Source organism: Caloenas nicobarica, chromosome 5 (genome assembly GCF_036013445.1).
Source record: "Caloenas nicobarica isolate bCalNic1 chromosome 5, bCalNic1.hap1, whole genome shotgun sequence".
NCBI lineage: Eukaryota > Metazoa > Chordata > Aves > Columbiformes > Columbidae > Caloenas > Caloenas nicobarica.
In genome coordinates this window covers 11379189-11400465 of record NC_088249.1, presented here as the reverse complement: position 1 = coordinate 11400465, position 21277 = coordinate 11379189, and the positions used below count along the sequence as shown (strand labels likewise).

Sequence of the window (21277 nt, the reverse complement as noted above, 5' to 3'; positions counted from 1 at the left end):
AGATGCAAACTCCCATCTTGATTCTGGAAAGCTTTATTACCAGCTGGGCAGTTCTGAGTCTCAAGTCTAGGGAAAAAGAAAAGTCCTAGTTCTTGCATGTTAGTAGGATGTTTTCATCTTGATGAAAACTACAGCTCTAACTGACAGCATGTCTTCTGATTTAGGCATAGATATGATCAGCAAAATGCTGAAAATGCAGATGCTAGAGGATGAGGACGATCTAGCTTATGCAGAAACTGAGAAGAAGACAAGAACTGATTCTACATCAGATGGTCGCCCGGCCTGGATGAGAACACTGCACACCACAGCCTCTAACTGGCTTCACCTTATCCCACAAACTCTGAACCATCTGAAGCGGACTGTGGAAAACATTAAGGTAAGAACTAAGTTTTGTGTAACGTGGGCATAGGAAGTGCACAAATTCCGGTGCATTGGAACAAGTGCGTTGTGATATGCAAGCGCCGATTAAACTGTTGGGGGGAACAATGGAGCCTGTATCGGTGCTGATTCTGACTGCCATAGCTATGTAATGCCCGGCTGGGTTCTTCTCATGCTCTTGAAAGTTGGTTTATGTCTTCTGGGGATTATTTGAAGAAATACCATGGCAAACTGTGTATCAAGGGTACCACTTCTGGAGCTTCTCCGTACTGAGGTAGCAAAAAACAAGTGCTTCTTGTACTTGTAGTACACTGACTGTTACAGCCAGTGCACATTAATTACCGCTAAAATTTAGTGATTGTTAGTAGGGGAAGATTGAGCAGCAGCTTCTGCTAACTGGGAACAGAAGTTGCAAGGGCTGGAGGAAACTTTCAAGGTCTGAACGGTAGCACCCTAAGCTCTAACTCACAAACAAGCTCTCCAGTCGAATGTGCCCATGATTGCGTAACAGTTTCTAAAGACTTACTCTGGGATAGTAGGTGAGAACCATTTGTTGCTGATTAAAAGAAATGAAGAGTTGATTAGAAGGAGCTGCAGCAGGCAGCCTGCATTAATTGTTCAACTAAGACTTCTCCTTTGTTGCTTCTCCAAGGAAGAGGAGATTGTTGGTTGTAAAACACTCTGTGCAGTCACAGACTGTACATTCGTGTGTAATAGTTGTAGTCACAGTGCCACTGGTCAGTCCATCCAGGATTTTGGGGTTGCTTTTTGTAGCAGTTTTCCAGCAAGAATCTTACACTTTGATCTGCAACTTGCTTTCATTGTTTTGACAATCCAGGATCCTTTGTTCCGATTCTTTGAGAGAGAAGTGAAAATGGGAGCTAAGCTGCTTCAGGATGTTCGTCAGGACCTTGCAGATGTGGTTCAAGTGTGTGAAGGAAAAAAGAAACAAACCAACTATTTGCGAACACTTATAAATGAACTGGTGAAAGGTACGGTAATGCAAATTAGCATTTTCCAGTGCTCTGGAATTCCATTTCTCTTTGCCTCTTGTGCTCTGAGAGTTGTTATGCTCAGCAGCTTAAAAAAAATGCAGGAAAACTGGTGTTGACTTTACCATTTAATACAAGCAATACTTTTGAGTTCAGCATCGGATTCCACTTGGTTTGTTTTGGGATTTCAAGTTGAGGTAGCTAATATTAGGCTTTTTTGTACTGTTTATATGAGCAGCTTAATTTCTAAGCTGAAATCATAGTAAATTCTTTCAGTCTCTGAACTGTGATGGGACAAAGTTATTTATACCATAAAGTGAGTAATATTGCTCCTATAAAATCTCCTAGAAAACATTCAAGTTCTCTAAACTTCTGTTTCAAGATTGTACAGGCATCCTGTTTCTAGTATTGCATGATCATCTGCTGTCTGCTTTGAACAAAAGCATTTCCTAAAACACAGATACTTGACCTCTTCAGGTTTTTTCTAAGAACTCAAATCTTCACAAAACTTGAAGATCAGTTACTGCAGTATATAGCTGTGTAACTGAAGCTGCTGTTGAAGGGTTTCTGTAGCTGGATGGCATTTTAAATAAATACTAGACCTAGAGGCCATTTAGTTTTTAATATTTGAAAGTGCTTTCACTAACTGGGGTGCCTTGTAAGATAGAGGCTGATATCCTGGTCCAGGCCTTAAATGGCTGATGGGGAAAGTAGTGAATTGTCAAAATAGTGTGTTAATTCTAACTTGTATGTAAACAAAACTTAATTCTAATCACATTTTTTGTAGGTATTTTGCCTCGTAGCTGGTCTCATTACACAGTGCCAGCTGGTATGACTGTTATTCAGTGGGTGTCCGACTTCAGCGAGCGCATTAAGCAGCTGCAGAATATTTCCCAGGCAGCTGCTTCTGGTGGAGCAAAAGAACTAAAGGTACCTTGTGCTGACTTCTAGGAGCTGTGTAACCACCTCATGTAATCTTCACATGAAGGCTTCTAAATAGTTCTTCTTGCAAAACAACTTCAGTCAATGCTCTTTGAAATGTGTTTGTAAATACTCTTGAGTATCTCCTGATTGCAAAATGAGGAGGCTTAGCAGGCTAACTGTATATACAGATTAGAGGAAAACTTAGTGTTTTAGAGTGACACGAGAACAACAAGCAGTTTAGCAGTTACACAGTGTTCTAGTAGCAGCAGGAAAAATTTAATGTAAGTAGATTGCTGAAGTGATATTTATGATAATCATTAATCAATACTGCAGCTGATATCCTTCTTTTGAATTTTTTCCTCCTCAATTAGAACATCCACGTGTGTCTCGGTGGCCTGTTTGTACCAGAGGCCTATATTACTGCTACAAGACAATATGTTGCCCAAGCAAACAGTTGGTCCCTTGAAGAACTCTGTCTTGAGGTCAATGTCACAACTACACAGAATGCAGTACTGGATGCATGCAGTTTTGGAGTCACAGGTAAATTTAGCAGAATTAAGGAGTCCTTGCTCCAAGATATTTCAGAAGCTTCTGGTATTAAATGTGCTATATCAGATGAAAAAGATCATATAATTCCAAAGTTCAAGCACACTTTCTGAAGTTGTTTAAAGAGTAGTTTGATATTAGTCAATAGAGATGTACTTCTAATGCTAATAAATCTCAAGACTCAGGACAGTAGATATTTAAGCAGTACTGAATAGTCTATCTGCTACAACCTCTTCATTTTGCGGTATGAAACACCTCTCATTTAGTGGACTTAGCCCTTAAATGGGAGACAAATAGAGAGACAAATCTTCATCTGAATGCATGAAAGCTCTTAGAACTCTAAAGTGTATTTCATTTTACAGGCCTGAAGCTTCAGGGAGCTACATGCAGTAACAACAAGCTGTCACTTTCAAATGCTATTTCAACTGTACTGCCCATTACACAGCTTCGCTGGATCAAGCAGACAAATGCTGATAAAAAAGCAAATGTTGTAAGTATTGATTAAAATAATTTTAATGTAATTCTTATCATTAGATCTATGTGGTCATTTTTTTGCCGAAGCTTTATGGATATTTTTATTGAGCACCACAAATCAAATTGTTCTTTTCTATTATTCTCAGTGTCAGCTAGTACCTAAATTCTGGGCTAGCAGCAAACTGACCGAGTGTTGACCTTTGCAGGTAGATAAGGAGAGAGGCATCCAAAAATACTAACGCTGGTCAGGCCAAAACTTGAATTTATACCTATAAAGAAGGTTGCACTTTAGGTGAATTTATTAAGCCTGGGTTTTTTCTCATATTTTGAGTATTAAGTTATCTGAGACTAAATTCCCATCTCATAAATACCATGTAGTATTATAGAAACTTACTATACTCTTCTGCTGTGTTGCACAACTCTTCTTCTGTATTCATGTTTTTCCCCAGGTTACTTTACCAGTTTATCTGAACTTCACTCGTGCTGATCTGATTTTCACGGTTGACTTCGAAATTGCTACCAAGGAAGATCCTCGTAGCTTCTATGAACGTGGTGTTGCAGTTCTCTGCACCGAGTGATTTGTTTTGACTGGTAATGCTGTAGTAATCGTCAGTCTTCTATGTAGTATTCACCCATACTTTTGTAACCCAGTCAGGTCGTCAGATGGATTTGTGTTAAGTTGACTAGAAAGAAAGAGGGCAGTGCATTGGAAAGCTGATAAGCTAGATTTCTTTGAAGGAAAATTGGATGAGATTTTTAGATGGTTATTAGTAGATGTGCTATTTGATGGCTCATGTTATATGAAATAAAATCCACAGCAAGACTTTTGACTCTCTGGAAATCTAATTCCTATGGTGATTTTTTTTTTTTTTTTTTTTGTCTGGAAAAACTATGCCTATGGTCTTTTGAGAGAATAACAAGTCTCACCAGGACAAGAAGTCAAGTCAGTATTCAAGCATATTGTTAACCTTCACATAGCTCACTCAGCAGCTGGTTCAGCAAACCTCCAGTAACAAGAACCTTAGAGTTAAGTCTTCACTGCAATAATACATAAAGCCTGACATTATCTGCTGTGACATCTGATGACATAACATAAATTATTTGCAAAGAACTGGCTCTTGTTTGAAGTAATGTACATTTACACAGCTGCTGAGATGCATTCAGAAACTAGAGTATCCTAAAAAAGACTGTCTTTTGTTGACCCATGGGGTTTCCTCTTTCTTAAGCTGCTTTTATGGTGAGATAAGGCTCCAGTTTCGTGTCTGGGTAAGCCCAGGAGGATAGTATTAAATGCTTAAACAAGGAGTTACAGTCTTACTTCAGACACATGTGACCAACTTACCAAATCAAGGGAGCTGAAAATTCCTGCTAATTGCTTGGGTTGCTGTTATGATTTGGGTATCCACTTGATTTCTCTGACCCTAAGTTCATTAGGTGAGCATTTCTGCTCTTCTGACCATCCTGCCAGAACAACTGCCCTTGCTCACAGTGGCTAATATCAAGTGTTCAAAGATGCCTGTGCAGAATACAGGTACATAGCTTTTCAGTCTCAAAACAGAAATTGCAGAAGCTCCTTCCCTCCAGCGATGATTTTTTTCCTAGGAAAGCAGTGACATTCTGAACTTGCATCAACTCTAATATTCTTTCTCCAGTAAGTGGTTCTACTGCATGGACAAGTGTTGGGAGGAAGTATTGTTATCTCAGCCTGCCTCAGAGGCTTGTTTCAGCTGATGCCTACTAGTTACCAAAATAGATAATTCTTGTGTCTACCCTCTCCATAATGTTTTGTAGCTCCTCTCTGTAGGTTTTGTTACCTTACAAACTTAAACTATTCAGCTTTTTATATGCCAGCTTCTGCATTAGACCTGAATTAACAAAAGGTACATTTTCAGTTCAGAAGTTAATCCACAGCTGGATTCTCACAGTGAATAAGCAGACCTTGAATGTCTGAATATATCCTGTCCCCTATAGCTTACTCTTCAACTTATTTCTCTCTTGATTGTTCCTGGGTTATTTTTTCCTAGTGGATTTTTTGTTTCAATGTATTGTGTTAAACAAGTTGTTCAAGTAAATCCTCACTAGATGAGTTAAGGGTTCTTGGCTGCAAGTTGAGGGTCAGTAGTTCAGTTTTATTTAGCCTCAGGTGGTTGAAAACCATTCCGTAGACAGCTCGGACTTGAAAGGGTATGAAGGGCTTGGCTGCATCAGTGCCATATTTTTCACAAGTCTCAGTTCCAGAGAAACCTGTGGCCTACTTGAGGTACACACAAATCTAGAGCTGCAAAGGGGTTTTTTTTGCAATTAACTTCACAGTATTCACTGCAGTGTTATTTGCCACCAGGGCAAATCAGAAGGAAGCACAGTAGCTTGTGTCTTGGGGCAAAGGCCTCTGAATCTTACTAAGCAGTTTATTTCCAAACTGATTGAAAAACATCTCCCTATCTTCAGATTGCTTTCACCCTTATCCCCAAAGTTGCTTCAATAAAATAAATATGCAGCCCTTAATGGAAGAGTGCTAGGCTAGAAGTTGAATAGTATTTTGAGTGGCTTTCCACATTATGAAAGAAACTGCACATTAAAAAAAAAACCACACACCACACTCTGCCAGTCATACAGAATGAATGCTTTCCAAGTAGATGGTACCCATGTATTTCAAACCATCATTCTACTTTTATAGATACTAGTTCCACATAAATGGACTACCCTGACTCTAAAGGTGATAAAAGAAATTGCCATGCAAGAGAGGGAGATCAGAAATATAGTTTTTGCTGCCTAACTGGCCTCCTATCTGTGTGCACCACTTCTGCAGCTCATAAATGACTGTTCTCACTTAAATTCTAAACTGGCAGGTATGCCAAGGCTGTACCTAAAACACCATTCAACATGGGTGGGAACAGATACATAATTAGCACAAATCAGATTCTCCCTGTTTGAAGGAAGAAAAAAAAAAAACTAGTTTGCCTTTAGTTGCAGGCAGTGCAATTTAATGCAATTCAGTTGTTTGCAGTCACACCTGTAGGATCATTCATCCCACTACTTCCCTCACACAACAAACCAAACACCAACATGAAGTCAGCCCAAGGTGAGCTACAGATATTGGAAACCAATTGTAACCTTGCAGTCATTTTTCCTTCCCTCCTCAGCAAGCCTTTGTAATACTTTTTTGAAATTACACTGAAGCTGAACAGGTGCCTCCAGGTACCAGACAAAGCAGTTAGACTGATGCTTCAGGAGGCCCCAGGCACCAAAGCTGCACCCAGACACAAACCTTAGCTGTGATTCTGTGGGTGTGCCTTAGCTAGTCTTCACTTAAACTGCTGCACAAGCTTATTTAGTTGATTTTGTATTTCATGTGGGGACCAAAGCCTGCAGTGCACAGTGCAGCTGCATCTGTTAACAGGTTTGTTTAGAGCTTGTTCAGTTCAGGTACCATCTGCAAAAGAAATCTCTACCAGGTTCATTCCACAGAGCAGTTCATCCAGTGATTTATTCCTACCTCAGATCAAGTTGCATGAAACTTCTTTCTTCTTAGTTTTTCACTAGCACTCTCCAGAATGGACATCCCTCTTTTTCTTTTGATGAGGGGCTGTTTAGCCAATGTGCCGTCACAGTCAGCTGCTGGTGTGGGTTGTGGAGCACTGTCACCAGGGCTTGCGAGGAGATCCGCAGAGGCTGAAGGGTTAACACTCAGCAGTGAGGAATGGTCCGGTGTCACCCACATGGAGGTCAATGCTTCTGTGGCTCTGGTCAGCTCAGATGATTGCAAAAGGCTTCTTGGGAAATCCCTCTCTTGGCTGGGATGTTCTAGACCTTTACAGTCATTTCCTGTCTGAATGCCACTGACTTTTGTTTCAGGGCAGAGCCAGCCTGGAGGTTTAGGGAGGGACTCTCCATCTTCTGAAGTATCGGCATCCTCCAGAGCCATGGCTTTTGGGGCACTGTTCACCCATGGTGCAACTTTTATACTATTTAAAGAATTCAAGCTACAGTCAGAGTGAATGGATGCATCTTCTGAATCACCATCATAAGGATCTAAAAACTAAAATAAAGAACTTTCTAAATACCCAACACACATAGAAGAGGCAACATAAAGTGGCCTTTAAAACCGCTTACGATATAAGTCACAGACTCACTACGAAAGTTTCTCTGTTTATCCACACATTCCCACCTATATTTAATTTTAGGTGCTACACTGAGAACAAGGCTGCTGCACAATAACCAAACCTACTTGCAGTCCCCCGGAGTCCCTTGATTTCTTGAGTCTTGCAGCAAGTGGGCTAGGCATGACCTATTGAAGAGAAGTTAACAGATTTATAGAGCACCTTCCTGTGAATTACTGATCAAAGTAAAACCAGGGTAAGTAAAAAATCCAAGAGAAGAGGAAGCCAGATTATCCCCTTGCTAAAAGATAGTAAAAAGTGTATCTCAGTATAAGTGTTAAAGGCCTGGTAAAGTTAGCCTGAAATAGAGGGACTGAGGAGAGCTGTGACAAGTCTTACCACACTTAAAACCTTGGTATAGAGAACAAAGAGTAATTGTATACCTCACCACCAGAAAAGTAAACTAAATCAGCATTTAAGTAATAGTAGACAAAACAGAGCTTAGACAGCTTCCCTCCCACTCAGTCCCTTTTTATTCTTTTACATAGGGATGACCTGAAATTCTTCCTTATTAGTTGGATTACAAATTTGCAGTAATTTGGAGAGTTCTGTAACTAACATAGTCAAACAGAGTCCTTTCAATTAGCCTCAGTATCGCTGCTGTAACACTGAAGTTTCAGGCTTCTTTTCCCCATGTGGTTAAACATGGACTTGTCCAGACCTGGACAAAAAAGTTTCTTCATGAATTTATGCTTGAGAAGTGCATCATTCTGAAATAGTGCTTATAGTCTGAGTGCATTAAAAAAAAAAAAAAAAGCACCATGTAACAAGACTCCCTTTTAAAAGCAAACCACACAAAGCAGTCACACAGAGGGGAAAAGGCTTCCTGCAAGGAAAAGGCTCCTCTAGAAGGATCCACAACAGCTGCTCAGAAAACAAGCTGCCAGTCATTGCTGAGCTGCTTCCAGTGGGGAGGGAAAGTCTGAGCCCAGCTGATGCAAAGCTGGGCTTGGCAAATCTGGGCTCCTCACCACAGGAACCTGAAGGCTTCAGCGGAGGAGCCCATCTGCAACCGTGTGTTCCTGTGCTAGTTCAGGGACACAGAGACATCTCCACAAAGCCAGTGGGTGGTGCTGGGCAACGAAGAAAAGCAGCTTCTGCTTCGGCGCCCTCAGTGAGGGCAACCAGCTCTTGTCCAGGCTGGCACCTTTGCAAGCCCCAGCCCAGCCATTGGAGTCCAGCTGGACTTCCAGCCGTGTTTCTCCCAGGAGAATGGAAAACTCCAGCTTTCCCCTGTGCTTTCTGGAAGGTGAAGTGGTGGCAGGTTCCTGGCAGACAGCCTGTCTGAGCCATGGAGCACGTCAGTTCACATGGGCTAACAGCAAGCATCAATTCTGAAGACTCTTAACCACAAATTATTTCTTTCTCCACTCCAGAATCAGGGTTTTTTTCACCAATATTGAACACACTTGTTTGACAGAACAATGTTCAGGAAGTTACCAATATTCATAAGTAACTGCCAGAGCAACAGAGCTGCTCTCTCAATCTCATCCAAAACAGACAGAAGGTCTGTGTTCTCCACCCAGAGCTGCTGAAAGTGAACCACCACAGACAACCCAGCTCAGATTTAAGTACTTCTTAGCAGAGAAGCATTTATGCTACATTTGCCTACCTAAAACACGAGCACTTCCCTGACTCATACCCCCAGAATCAACTTTGCTAAAATTAATAACAGCTGTAAGGAAGAGCCTGATGGAGACAATAGTGTTGGGTTTGGGGTTTTGTGGTGTTCCGTTTTGTTCTTTCTCTCCCTCATTTCCTTTCAAGATCACAAACCCAACAACCCCAACCATGCCTCAGACTCTCCCTACTGAGACTGAAGGGAGGGAAGAGTCGGACACTCATCAGGGAACCTCCTCACCACCAAAACGCCTCAGAGCGTCAGGCCTTACCTCCGCGCTGGATTCAGACTCGGACTCCGTACTCGACTCCACTACACACTTCTGCTGCAGAGGAAGGGAAAGAAACGTCACTCCCAGCAGAAGTTACCACAGCTTCAGGTTGAAGTTCTAGTACGAACTGCAGATGCTGTGTTTCTGCAAAGCTTTCCCATCTGGAGCCACTTTATCTTTTCAAATATCTCACATTTGTGGTGCTGGTTGGTTCGTACAAGTGAGACACAAGGGAAAAATAGAAGTCTTCCCACCCCCCCCCAAAAAAAAAGTACAGTGGGAAGCTATTCAGAACATGCCTTGCATTTGCTAGGAACAGTTAGTCCAGGTCTGTAGATAATTTTAAAAAATACTGTTTGATTTACACTGAGGTTTTGTTTATTTCTTTGCTTTTGGTGGGGTTTTTTGTGGGTTTGTTTTTGTAAATAAAGAGCCTACATCTCAAAAATGTAACTGCAGATAAATGACTAAAACTACATCCTCATTTTTTTCTGAAGCTCTTGCTAAAGAGCCCTTACAAACTCATAACCCCCTTATTCCCCAGGAGTGAAATAGCTTCCTCCCTCCCTTTCTGTTTCTTTGCAGGTGATACCATTTGAATTAATTCATTCACACCTGGTTTTCATGCACTCTTTGCTAGCACAGCTGGCTGCACTATCAGACTAACGACAAACCGACTAACACTTTCTAAATTATACTTTAATAGGGAGATAAAGAAGCGCCAATTAGAAATAGTTACCATGTATTTACGTGCCAGTCTTTCTATGTGGTCTGGGCTTTTAACAGAATCCTTCATTTTCTGAGCATCTAATAAAACAGACAGAGAGTAGGAAAGAACATTAAAGAAAAATCTTCTCAGAGATAAATTGCCCAGACATGGTACCTCCCTTTATACTAGAAAAGCTGGTCAATCCTTCACAAAGTCTGTGTTAAGTTCTCAAAGGCAGCTTCTGTTTAAAAACAAACAAGAAGCAGCCAATGCTTTCTACCAATACAATGACTTGATCCACTGGTCCTTCCTGCAGCGTGTGAAAAATACTTTTTTTTTTTTAAATAAGCCTATACTTTGTAAAGTGGTGGGGTTTTTTCTCTTTTTTTTTTTTTTTTTAAAGGCACTGCATGTTTTCTGAACCCTCAAAGAGGTATTTGTACTCAAGACAGCAAACCAGACGAGAGAGGGACAAATGCAAAGCCATGCTCAGAGTCAGCGCCCCATCCCAGCCCTCCCCGCCACACACAGCCCCCAGCAGGGCTCTGATGCAGGGTGCTCCCTGCTCCCCATACCCTCCATGGGCTGCCCAGCCCCACGTCTCTTCCTCCTCCACCACCGGCTCTTCTCAGCTGAGGCCATCCTGCTCCCAGCTCCTTCGCCCTCCTCCAGTTTTAAGGGCTGGGGCCCCAGCTGCCCCACCTCTGCCCCAGCTGCCCCAGCCTGGAGACGTCCCTCTTTCAAAACGAGATGTGAGTAAAGCAAGGCAAAAGAGAGTGAAGTCCTCCTGTCAAAGCACTTCGGGCCACTTCTGGAGACTCCAGACTGTTCTTCAAAAGGTGTCCACCAGAGCTGACTGTGTGTCTACAACACACATATGCACAACGTAGTATGGCAGTTTGAGTCCCTTAGTCATTGCATTTCTTTAAGTGTATATATATAAAGCCCATACATACACAGACATGCCCACACATCTACAGTTGAGTTTGCAAGGCCTGGTGGCCAGAGATGCAATGCTCCCCCTCTGCTCTCACTGGTTTATTGTCTCTAACCCCATTTCACTCACACGACCTTCAGGCTGACAGAAGACCATTGATAGTCAAGGGAAAGTCACCTCTGCCATTTGATTTGCTGTGGCAGAAGATTTCCTGCCAGTTGGATGGAGAGCTGTGGTTGGACACACGACGTTTTCTAAACATCTCTCTTAATTATTTACAACCCATCACGTGTGATGCCATCATCCTTACTTGCCATCACTCACTAAGGAAAAAACCCAATTTTGCTATTTTGAAATACAAGGAATAGTATTTTTCCAGATTTACTGGAGACCTATGACTCAAGTCCATTTTTCACAAATAAGTAGGACTTGATTTGACCGTTTAGTGGCCATGTCTCCATTCCCCTTCTTCTCCTTTTTACCTGGAAATGAAGAACTAATTATTTTTACTTTTCCACATCGAATTCCTTTTTTTCCCATTATTTCCTTCCTACCTGGCTTTCTTGCATCTCCCTGCACAATGCAGAAGGTCCTATTGGTTTAGCTTAATTTTAAAACGAGTACAAAAGCCTCATTGAAACAGTGTCTCTTGGCTCTGGAGCCAGCAGCAGGTTGTCACTCCGAAAAGCCACCAGGAGCCAGCCCCTGGGGAGGTGACAGTGACAGCAGCTGCACTGGGAGCAGCTCACGAACTCCACGAGCCTTGCACCCCACTTCTGCCACCAGCTGAGCTACACCCTATTGCAAACTCCTGTGTTCTGCCCAGACGCCTCCCTTGCCGCCTCCTTACCTTCTCTGCCCAGGCCACAACAATCTGATGGTTATTCCCTCTCTTTGGATTCTCCGACCACTTGCAAAACAAAACAGAGCAGCAAAAAGCCTCATGAAACACCTTCCACCAGTGAGGTGGGAGATAAGAAGGGCTGTGTCAGTGCCTGCAGTACCAGCTGCATTGAATGAACACACACACAATCATCACCCTTAATCCAAACACATGGCTTCGAGTTATTTCTCCCACAAAAGCCAGTGCAAAATTAGCTGCTGATGCTTTGCGGGCAACAGGTGTTACCAACAAGGCCTCAGCACCTGGGGCTCGAGGTCTGCAAGGAATGACAGATGAAATATTGGCTGTAAGGCTGAGGTGAGGTGAACTCCCTGCCAGCACCCACCTGGGCAGCAGGGGTACAGTCACACAACAGGTCACCAAGGGAGATTTGGGGGTTCCGCTTTCCAAAGCCACAAGTGATGCTGCCACCAAGCCTGGGCAGCTTCCAGCCCTGCTCGGTTGGTGCAGAGGGGACAAGGAGGGTGGCCAGAGGGTTACAGAGGCACAGAAACGCTCACTTAAGCTGTTTATTGCAACCATTTACTGAACTTGTCACTCTTAGGAAAGCCCTTAACCCTGCACAGACCTTGTGCCAGCCCCAGGTAGCTCTAATTTCCCGAGTCCAGGATTTGTGGCCAGAGGAAAGCTGAGGTAACACACTTCTTCTCTTGCTTTTAAAGGCATTTTTAACTCATTTAACTCTTGGTTTTAACTCCTCCTCTTCTTACCCATGGGTGCCGCAGGAGGCCAGCGCTGTGAGAGCCTCTCTCAGTAGATCAGTTCAGCCTCAACCTTATGACTGCCCACCTAATACATCACACACGCATCGCTGTCTGTCTTAAAAAAAAAAAAAAAATCCCCCTCTTTTTGAAATAGAGTCAACTTCTACATGCACAGACAAAACGTAACAGATTGTCCCCTGTGAAATGTGCTGGAGGAAAAACCGTGGAAAACTGATTTGTCCAAGATGAAAAAAACCCTGAAAGGGCTGGGGCTGGGGCCAGCAGAGCTCAGCGCTCGCAGAGCAGGCACTACGGCTGCAGCAGAGGCTGCTCGAGGCTGCAGGTCCGTCAGGGAAGGGCCATGTCTCACCTCTTGCCTGCGGAGCAGCCAGGACTGCTGTGTTTGGGAGCAGATTCAGGCAGCAGTTTGGGGTGATCTTTACTTAGTAATTAATAGTCTTGAATACCTCCTATTACACAATGAAAGTGATTTTTGTTTAGCTGCCGGTCGCATCTGTGAGCTGTGAACAGGGAACTGATTCACAGCACACCGTGTTTGACACACAGATATCTTGTTCCAGCCAAACCTCTCACCATAAGGAATGCAAAAAGCACAGGACAAACTGGGGATTTGGGGTCTCCACATGCAGCTCTGCAACCATCTGGTTGCTCCAGCTCTGGTTTGGGGTCCGAGGAACAGGCTGAAACCAAAGCAACCTAGAAAATAATACTTTTCCTTCACGGGGCCAGAAGAAGGTGAACTCTTACAAAAAAAGAAGGCCAAGATGAAGCAAGATCAGCCTTTTTCCTTAAAGCCGCAGCCATTCCATAAGAGCAGGCTTCCACCCCGACCAAAGAGCTCAGGCGACACTTTCTAGTGCTTTTCTCCTCCCTGTACCCTCGGACCAGGGTCACCCTTCCCCCTGGCAGCCACCACCTGTCCCCGGTGGCTCTGTATCTGTAGGTGCTCATCTCTTCCTGCTGTTGATGCCCCCCCAGCTGCCAAAGACAAGACAGATTATTCACAGGGTACCTCCAGGAGGATCAGAAGCGGCAAAGTTTTTTCTATGAATTTTGGCAGAGGCCTCAACAGAAGCAGATACTGGTCTTAATATGAATTGTCTTTGGAGGGCAATGCCTATCTCTAAATTCTAATTCTCAAGTACAGTTGGAATTGCTGTATGGCAATGAGGCCCAACGCCAGCATTCCTTGTGCTATTTAGACATTAGGAACCATGTCTTTCGTGTACAAAACATTTTCTAAAACTGCAAGATGGTACTGTGTTGTGGTGAAAGGGGTTTTACTTCGTTTGCCACAGGGAATAAGATGCTTAATCCTGTCATCTTTGACAGGCTGTTGCTGTTCTGAAGATAAGTATTGTATAATAATGCCCATGGAGCATACACATCCCCTTCTTTCCTTGGAGGCTGTAGGAGTCAGGCATTGGGCTGCCTCTGTCCCCTCAGCCACTTCCTTAGGTACAAGACCGTGGGTTTGTAATTAGGATACTGAGGAGGCAAGGAAGGTGATTAGTGTGATTATGCAGACTTTCTTTCACAAAACCCTGGTTATATGTGATTAATATGCATTGGGTTTTTTTTAATAGCCTCCATACATTCCACCTCTTAGCTCAGTTTCATCGATAATTGCATCATCTGACGAAAGTGGGATGTGAAGATGAATTGAAGGCTGACACGCATCACCCCACCCGCCCAGTGAGCCGCAGTCTGGCTGCCGGAGGGATTTCTCAGTGTGCTCTGCAGGCTGGAACACAGACAAGGGTTTGAGTAGAGCAGCTCCGGCATCCCCACACACACCCACACCAAAGGCATGGCTGCTTATTTTAGTTGCTACTTCCAGTGCCTTTCATGCCAACTGAACATCCAGGGATGCATCAGTGTCACTTGAGGAATACAATACATCAGTCAGTCACCTGTTTGCAGTTTCAGCCTTTTCTGTTAAATATTATGGTTATATTGCTGTTCAGGCACGCAGAGTGGAGAGCAAAAATGCTTAACTGGGGCTTTGCAAACTAAGCGAAGACTAAGCTGAGTTCTTGCAACTAGCTGCTTCTGACTGGTTAGCAAGTTTTAGCAAACCTTTCAAAGTCCCTTTGCCTCAGCAGTGTACACAGCCCTTTCTCCAGTGACCATGCAGTAAGCTCGATATGTAAGCTCAGTAGAGACTGAAAAGCTCCAGCTGAGGCATTTGCATTCAGCCTAGACTCACGCTGGAACTGCCTTGTTACCAGCAGCTCCCTCACTTTGGCTGGAGTGTGTGGGATCCTACAGGTCTAACAGGACTTCAGGGTGATAGCAGTGCTCAGGGAACGAGATGGTATGGACGTGCCCTGTTTCTATCAATATTCCATGGATCCCAAAATCCACCTTTTCTGACAGGCAAAAGTGGCATCAGGATACGAAAAAGATCTATTACCTCGTTTTTCAGAAAAAGAAAGCCTAGAAGTAATTTTTGGCCAAACCATGCATGGGAATCACAGGTGTTTATAGGGTTTGTCTTACTCATTGCTCACTGGAAAGCAGATTGGAGGAAAAGCACAGGAGACTAACGGAAAACCGAGTAGAAAGAAAACTCTTTAATTCTAATTCCTCCATTCAATGAATGTTACAGTCTGTATCATCTGCTGCTCTGGATCTAAGTTCAGACTGCAATGGTGCACCTGGTCACCAACATCACAGTCCATGCTGAAAGTGGTAAGAGTCTAAGTCAGCATCTGCAGGGAACGTCCTCACTGAGCCAGCATCACCCTCCCTGAGGGATTTGCCTTGTGCAACAGCCTTAACATTTGGCTCAGCTTCCCAGAGCATTTTCATAATGTCCTGGACCAGGAGTGGGTTGTACTGTCAGGAAACGTATCTCATGCTCTCGAGCAGAACAGGACTGATGGGGCCCACAACGACCAGCCCCACTGTACTTGAACCTTGTCCCTTCTCACTTTGCACAGCGTTGCTTCAGGAATGAAGCCTGGCATCTCCGACTGGAGTGTTGTTCTTTAGAGAGATGGGGAGTAATGTGAGTGATCTGGCCAGATTTTACAATAGAGAGTGCTGGAAATAATAGCTCTTATGTCAGCTAGGAGCTCTTGGGAATGAAGATGCTGTATACATACATATTTGCACAACTTACAGTAGAAAAATAAAAAATGCCTCTACTTGTCTCAAGGCACTGTCAAATGCCAGATACCTTTTATGACCACATGGACAGAATACCATGGAACAGAGAAGTGTGTTTCCTAATGCCTTAATGCTTCATTTTCGGATCTGCCACAACATACCTAGGCTCTGATCAAAACTACTTTTGAAAATTGCTAAACTTTTAGAAAATTACTAAAATCAAGTATATTGTTCCAAACTAATAAAAAATAGCAAATGCATTTAAGTCATTAACTCTGGAAGGGATTAGCATGGCAAACTCTCTAGCTTATCCAGTGAAGAACCTGAAGAAAATGAGCAATAGTCAGCACAACGTAAAGTTACAGCCTCACTCTCAAATGCCTCTGTAACAACCTGGGAGACAAGGCAAGAAGAACATACCAGTCATACAGCAACACATCACCCACTCAAGGAAGGAAGGAGTATTTCCATATCTAGCTGAACCTGTGCTCCTGTTGCCCTGGAAAAAAACCCAGAAAGTCTGAAGCCTGGCCTTCCCAACCCCATCAATCAGCACTTCTTTTAATATCCTAAGAGAAACAGCAATAACTGGGTCAATGAGACGGACTTTGTCCTTCTTAATCATCTAAAATTGACAAGGCCCTTAGCTGTAGTTGCCCACATTCAGCATGAATCTACCATGGGATTTCAAGAAGCAGGACCCAGCCCTATCCGTAACAATGATTTTGAAGCTTTAATTCCGCTACATGACTTCAACCACTGCACAAAGGAACCTTAGGCTAACTTCAGAAATGTCACAGGACATTAATGACAGGACCAAGCATTGTGGATGCTGTTATTATTATTGCCATACCCACTTTTGGGCACATGAAGGGTTTTTCTCCTTAATTTTTCACCAGTGCGTTCTAGAATTGGAAACGTTTGCGCTTTGCTCACACATGTCACTGTCCCAGTCTGGCAGCAGAGCAGCTGTAACAGAGTTCTCCAGAAATCCCACAGAGCGTGAAGGCTCGATCTCCATGGGTGAAGGCAATTGGCGCTCTGCAGTAGTTGGAGATTTCTGAGACAGTTCAATCACTTCCATTAATTTTAGAGGAAAAGCACTCCCCTCCTTACCAATTATTTCCATTGGTGTCTGAAAATCATTTTCTTGTTCCATGTAAATGTCACTGTCGGACTCTGTAGCTGGCAGGACTGTGTTTCCAGGTGTAAGACCAAGTTGTGGAGCTTCTAAATGGAAAACACATCCGAAATCTACAGCCTCTGGCTTGCTGTGCACCCATGGAGGTTTGATTCCTTTCTGATGTTTACCGCTACAGAAATTCATCCCACAGCCTGCATGAAGTGATCCATCTTCTGAGCAACCAGTATAAGCATCTGAAAACTAAAATAAAATTAGTCCAAGTGAGCAAGGTGAGAGTTCTGTGCTGCCAGGTCCCTTTCCCACCAGAGGAATCTCTGAGATACCCAGGTAGGAGGTTTCCCACAGAACTTCCAGAGCAGAAAACCATCTGCTGCAGGGGCCAGCAAATGCAAAGCAAGAATGCTGGAGAACATTTTAGCAAGTAGAGCACAACCCTCCGTGGCACTTTGCAGGAGAGACTATCCCTGTTGTAGTGTCATAAATCACTCTACGCTTCTTTTTATGTAACTTCTGCTTTGCAACAGGAGACTGTTAACAGCTTTTTAACACTGCTTCAGGAAAAACTCGTGGAACAGTACTTGAAAAAGCCTATCCTCAGGAAAAAAATGTGGTTTTTTGCTTTAAAAACTGCAATGAACTTCTAACAGAGAAAGGCAACTCAACAATATAATTTACAACCAGTCATAAATAGGTCAGAAAAACAGGACGTAGTGAAATACGCTTAGAAACCATACTTGTGTGTTTTAAAGCACTAACAATGAAATGCTTGACTAACGGTTCAAATCAGGAGAACCCTGCGCAGCGGCAAAGCCAAACACCCTGTGCCCCGCACCCTCCTCTTGTCACCCCATCAAAACAGCACCTTGGTGTGAAAGAACGCATGTTTCCGTCTCCTCCGTCTCCTCTTCATGCCATTCCTGCCACGGGTACTGCACACTCCCCTGATACGTCTGCGCTTCCTTGGACCAGCCATACCTTGGATGGAGTTTTATTCACCAGTTCTTTTTTTTGCCTTAATTTTTTAAAAAATACAATGTTTTATATAATTTTCTAGCACAAAACTAAATCTTTGTCTGAAATCACTTTATGTTGTCCAGTATGACCAATTCAGATGTTTCCTAGGTAAGGCTTGCTTTGTTGAAAGTAAAGAACATTTAAACAAGATCACTACATAATGACATATCAGAAACATCCAAGTAGGTCTGAAATGCAGGTCACTCTTTCTTTAGGGTGACCTCACTATTAAGCAAATCCTGGCAGGAGAAAAGTTTAATTTACACACATAGGCAGAAGACCATCTGAAATGATTTGCCAAAGCTTCTACTGTCAAATTAAGACTTCCAAATGCATAGTAAGAATGTGAATAAATTAGCAATTCTTAGCCAGCTGTTATGAATGCAAAATACCTGAAAAGACTCTTCAGCAGGACACATCATTGGCCATGAATGCTGTAATGTTTTTATGTATACGGGCTATCAATAGCACATTTTAGATGCATTTTTATTTCAAAAACTATTAAATCCTCCCCCATTCATCCCATAGAGTTTACCCATGCTTTTTCTGCTCCTTTCTTTGTTACATTTGGAAATCCATCAACTGATTGCTGCAGTTTCTAGGACAATGAAAGCTATTCTTCTTTTCTGCTGCCATCCAAAATGTGGAGTGTATGGCATGCAACAGTGGGAGCCTGTCGCTAGAGCAACAGGGCACCAGCATCATAGCTCCTAAGGTTCAAAAATCCTGAACACATAAGGAGCAGTTTCCTTCCAGAAAGAGCAGCAGAATTGAATACTTCCGAATTCAGTATCCCAATGCCTTAACCCTGGCATGACCTCAAAAAGACCATTATCAATAGGAAAATGTTTTGCTAAACTTTTAACAACACCTCTGACTGTCAGCAGTATAAGCTCTAGGCCAGTAGGCAATGGGGGAGTGTAACACCAAGCTGTGCCAAGTGTTACTGTAATTCCTGCTTCAGAGTGGTTGGCTCTGCCGTCCTGCAGCTCAAATAAGGAGAAACGTATTTTAATACCCGTACCCAGCCTCTGTTGTGCATTTCTGCTTAGAAGTGACCTTGTAAGCCCCAAGCAGTACTGCACTATAAGCCTCACTACAGGGTCAGAGAGCCCTGAAAAACAACTAAGTTACTATTATATCAGGGCACCCAGCCTTTCCTGAACTCCATTGTGGAGCTCTGCAACACTTCCATACACTGTTAGAACAGTAACAAAAGGTGAGAATTAAAGACTGTCAGCTGTGACAACAGGTAGCTGAGCAAGAGTGCTTTTGATAACTGTGTCCTTACTTCCTAAAGTGGATTTCAGCAAAAAGCTGGTAAATGAGAGCTCTGCACCCCCTAACAAAGCAAAACCTGCTGTTGTTGTGCCCTTTGTGCAAGAACCAAGGTCTGACTCTGCAGTGTAACACAGGAAACTACTCAAAACACCATACACTCCCACTGCAGAAAATCCTGGACATAACCTTCCAGTTTCACTTGAATTCTTAACAGATAGTTTTTGAGGGAGGTGAAGATGTGAATCAAAGACTTGAGCCATTACTTCACTCACCAACTGGAAAAGCATCTTTTGCCACTGTAAATTTTAGATCTCAATGTAATTGGAAGATTTTTGAGTAAGAATTTTTGTCAGTGAGCTTTTGGAGAAATTACTTAGAGCAGACTGAATTCTCTCAACCTGACAACTGTCAACATTTGAGTTATCACCCTGATGGAAGCATTTACCTTCTGATTGTTGTTCTGGTCATCCATACTCCAAACTACAGGTCAGTATTGATGTACACATAACATTTTTGACTGTGCAACTCCTCTTAGAAGCCAGAAGACTGCATCTGGTTTGATGTCATATTCATTTCTATAGCAACAGTGTAGCTGTTACTATGGCCACAGGAGGCGCTGGAATGCATAGAAGACATCTCATCCTGCTTGGGTCACTTAAAATGAAATGAACACCTATAGAAACAGTGATGCGCAAGTACATCTTGCCCAGCTGCTATGCTGGGGGGTTAAGAAAACCCAAATCTGTTGTCTCACTGTCCAAGAAGTTATTTCTACATTTTGACCTTACCTTGCTTCTTTCACTAACACAGTAACCACCACTCTCTCCTGCAGTCTTTTTGAGATATCCGTACTTTGAAGTGATTTTGGAAATTTTACATCATGACACAGGACAACTTTGGAAGACAAATGCCCCACAGGTAGTGACCTATGACTTCAACCTATTTTGTGGGCAACAAGGTAATTCTTCTAGCCACCAAGAGCTTGAACGAGCTTTGTGACAAACTTCAGACATGTGACAGGGCATGTAAAGCACTGGGAACCATGGAAGGGAAGCAATTTTGAAAAGCATCTTTCCTTTCATAACCTAGATTCTGAACCATAGAAAGGAAGTGCCGTATGTTCCCTGTTATTACTGTATCTACCCTCCTGAAGAAGGGTAACATGATCTAATACAAGCATGGTGGAAGAACCAGGGTGTAGAAAAATTGGAAGCCTTCAAGCAATTGTATAAGCAATACTTCAAGTTTAATATCCAACTCGATTTGCCAAGTGTGTGCACAGTCTAGTTAAACCAACATGCAAAAATGACCTTCTGGCAGTCACTTCAAACTGACACTTCACTCACCAGCCAGCAGAAATATCCACTGCCCTTATGTAAAGTGTAAATTTGACCCTCCCAACCCTGAGAAATGCTGCTTTGACACAAACACAGTATCCTTTAGATCCTGTGGCTTTGTGCAACTACTTTAATTAGCTTGCAGGAAGCCAATTTGTACAAGATTACCTGCAAGGTACTACTACAACCAAAACTAATCGTCCTTTTACCTTACTTCAAAAAAATTCAACACACCTTGTCATATAGAAGTTTATATTGGGAATCAGAGCTCAAATATTGTTTCGGAAAAAGAAAACTATCAAGACTTAACAGAGAACAGGGCAAGATGCTCAGAACTCACCCTTACCTCCCAACCCCAAAAAGCTCATTAAACTCAAGCTTACTGTAAATACCAGTGAAGTGCATCTGATCTCCAGCAAGTGCTTGGCAGGCAGAGGAAGCTTACTGGAGTTGGCTTTTAACAACTCTTTTCTTTTCCTGCTCTCTCAAAGAGAAAGGTTAAGGTACAGAGAATGAAGCACAACCTTGCAGTTTCTCAAAAGCCAGCATGATATAGTGCTGACTAGTGCTAACACATCAGGCTTGTGCCTTAAGAGGCCTGCTCCATTCGCCAAGTTAAAAAAAAAAAAAAATCGCTGGAGTTTAACACCAGTTAAACCTCACTTGACACAATTACTTTTTCAGATTAGAATTGTCTGGGCGATTTTTGAGAACTGCCTTTTCTACTTTTATCTGGTACTAGGTTT

The 21277-nt window shown here is 42.8% G+C and overlaps 1 protein-coding gene across 1 annotated transcript in view; it reads left to right on the top strand.

Annotated features, from left to right (window-relative positions):
- Nucleotides 1-4137, top strand: part of DYNC1H1 (dynein cytoplasmic 1 heavy chain 1) — a 44455-nt gene extending 40318 nt beyond the window's left edge. Inside the window, exons 73-78 of the mRNA XM_065636170.1 lie at nucleotides 165-376; nucleotides 1217-1370; nucleotides 2158-2300; nucleotides 2666-2834; nucleotides 3203-3330; nucleotides 3764-4137. Of these exons, the coding sequence (XP_065492242.1) occupies nucleotides 165-376; nucleotides 1217-1370; nucleotides 2158-2300; nucleotides 2666-2834; nucleotides 3203-3330; nucleotides 3764-3892 (935 nt within the window). The 3' untranslated portion in view covers nucleotides 3893-4137. The remainder of the gene's footprint in view (nucleotides 1-164; nucleotides 377-1216; nucleotides 1371-2157; nucleotides 2301-2665; nucleotides 2835-3202; nucleotides 3331-3763) is intronic.
- Nucleotides 4138-21277: the final 17140 nt, after the last annotated feature.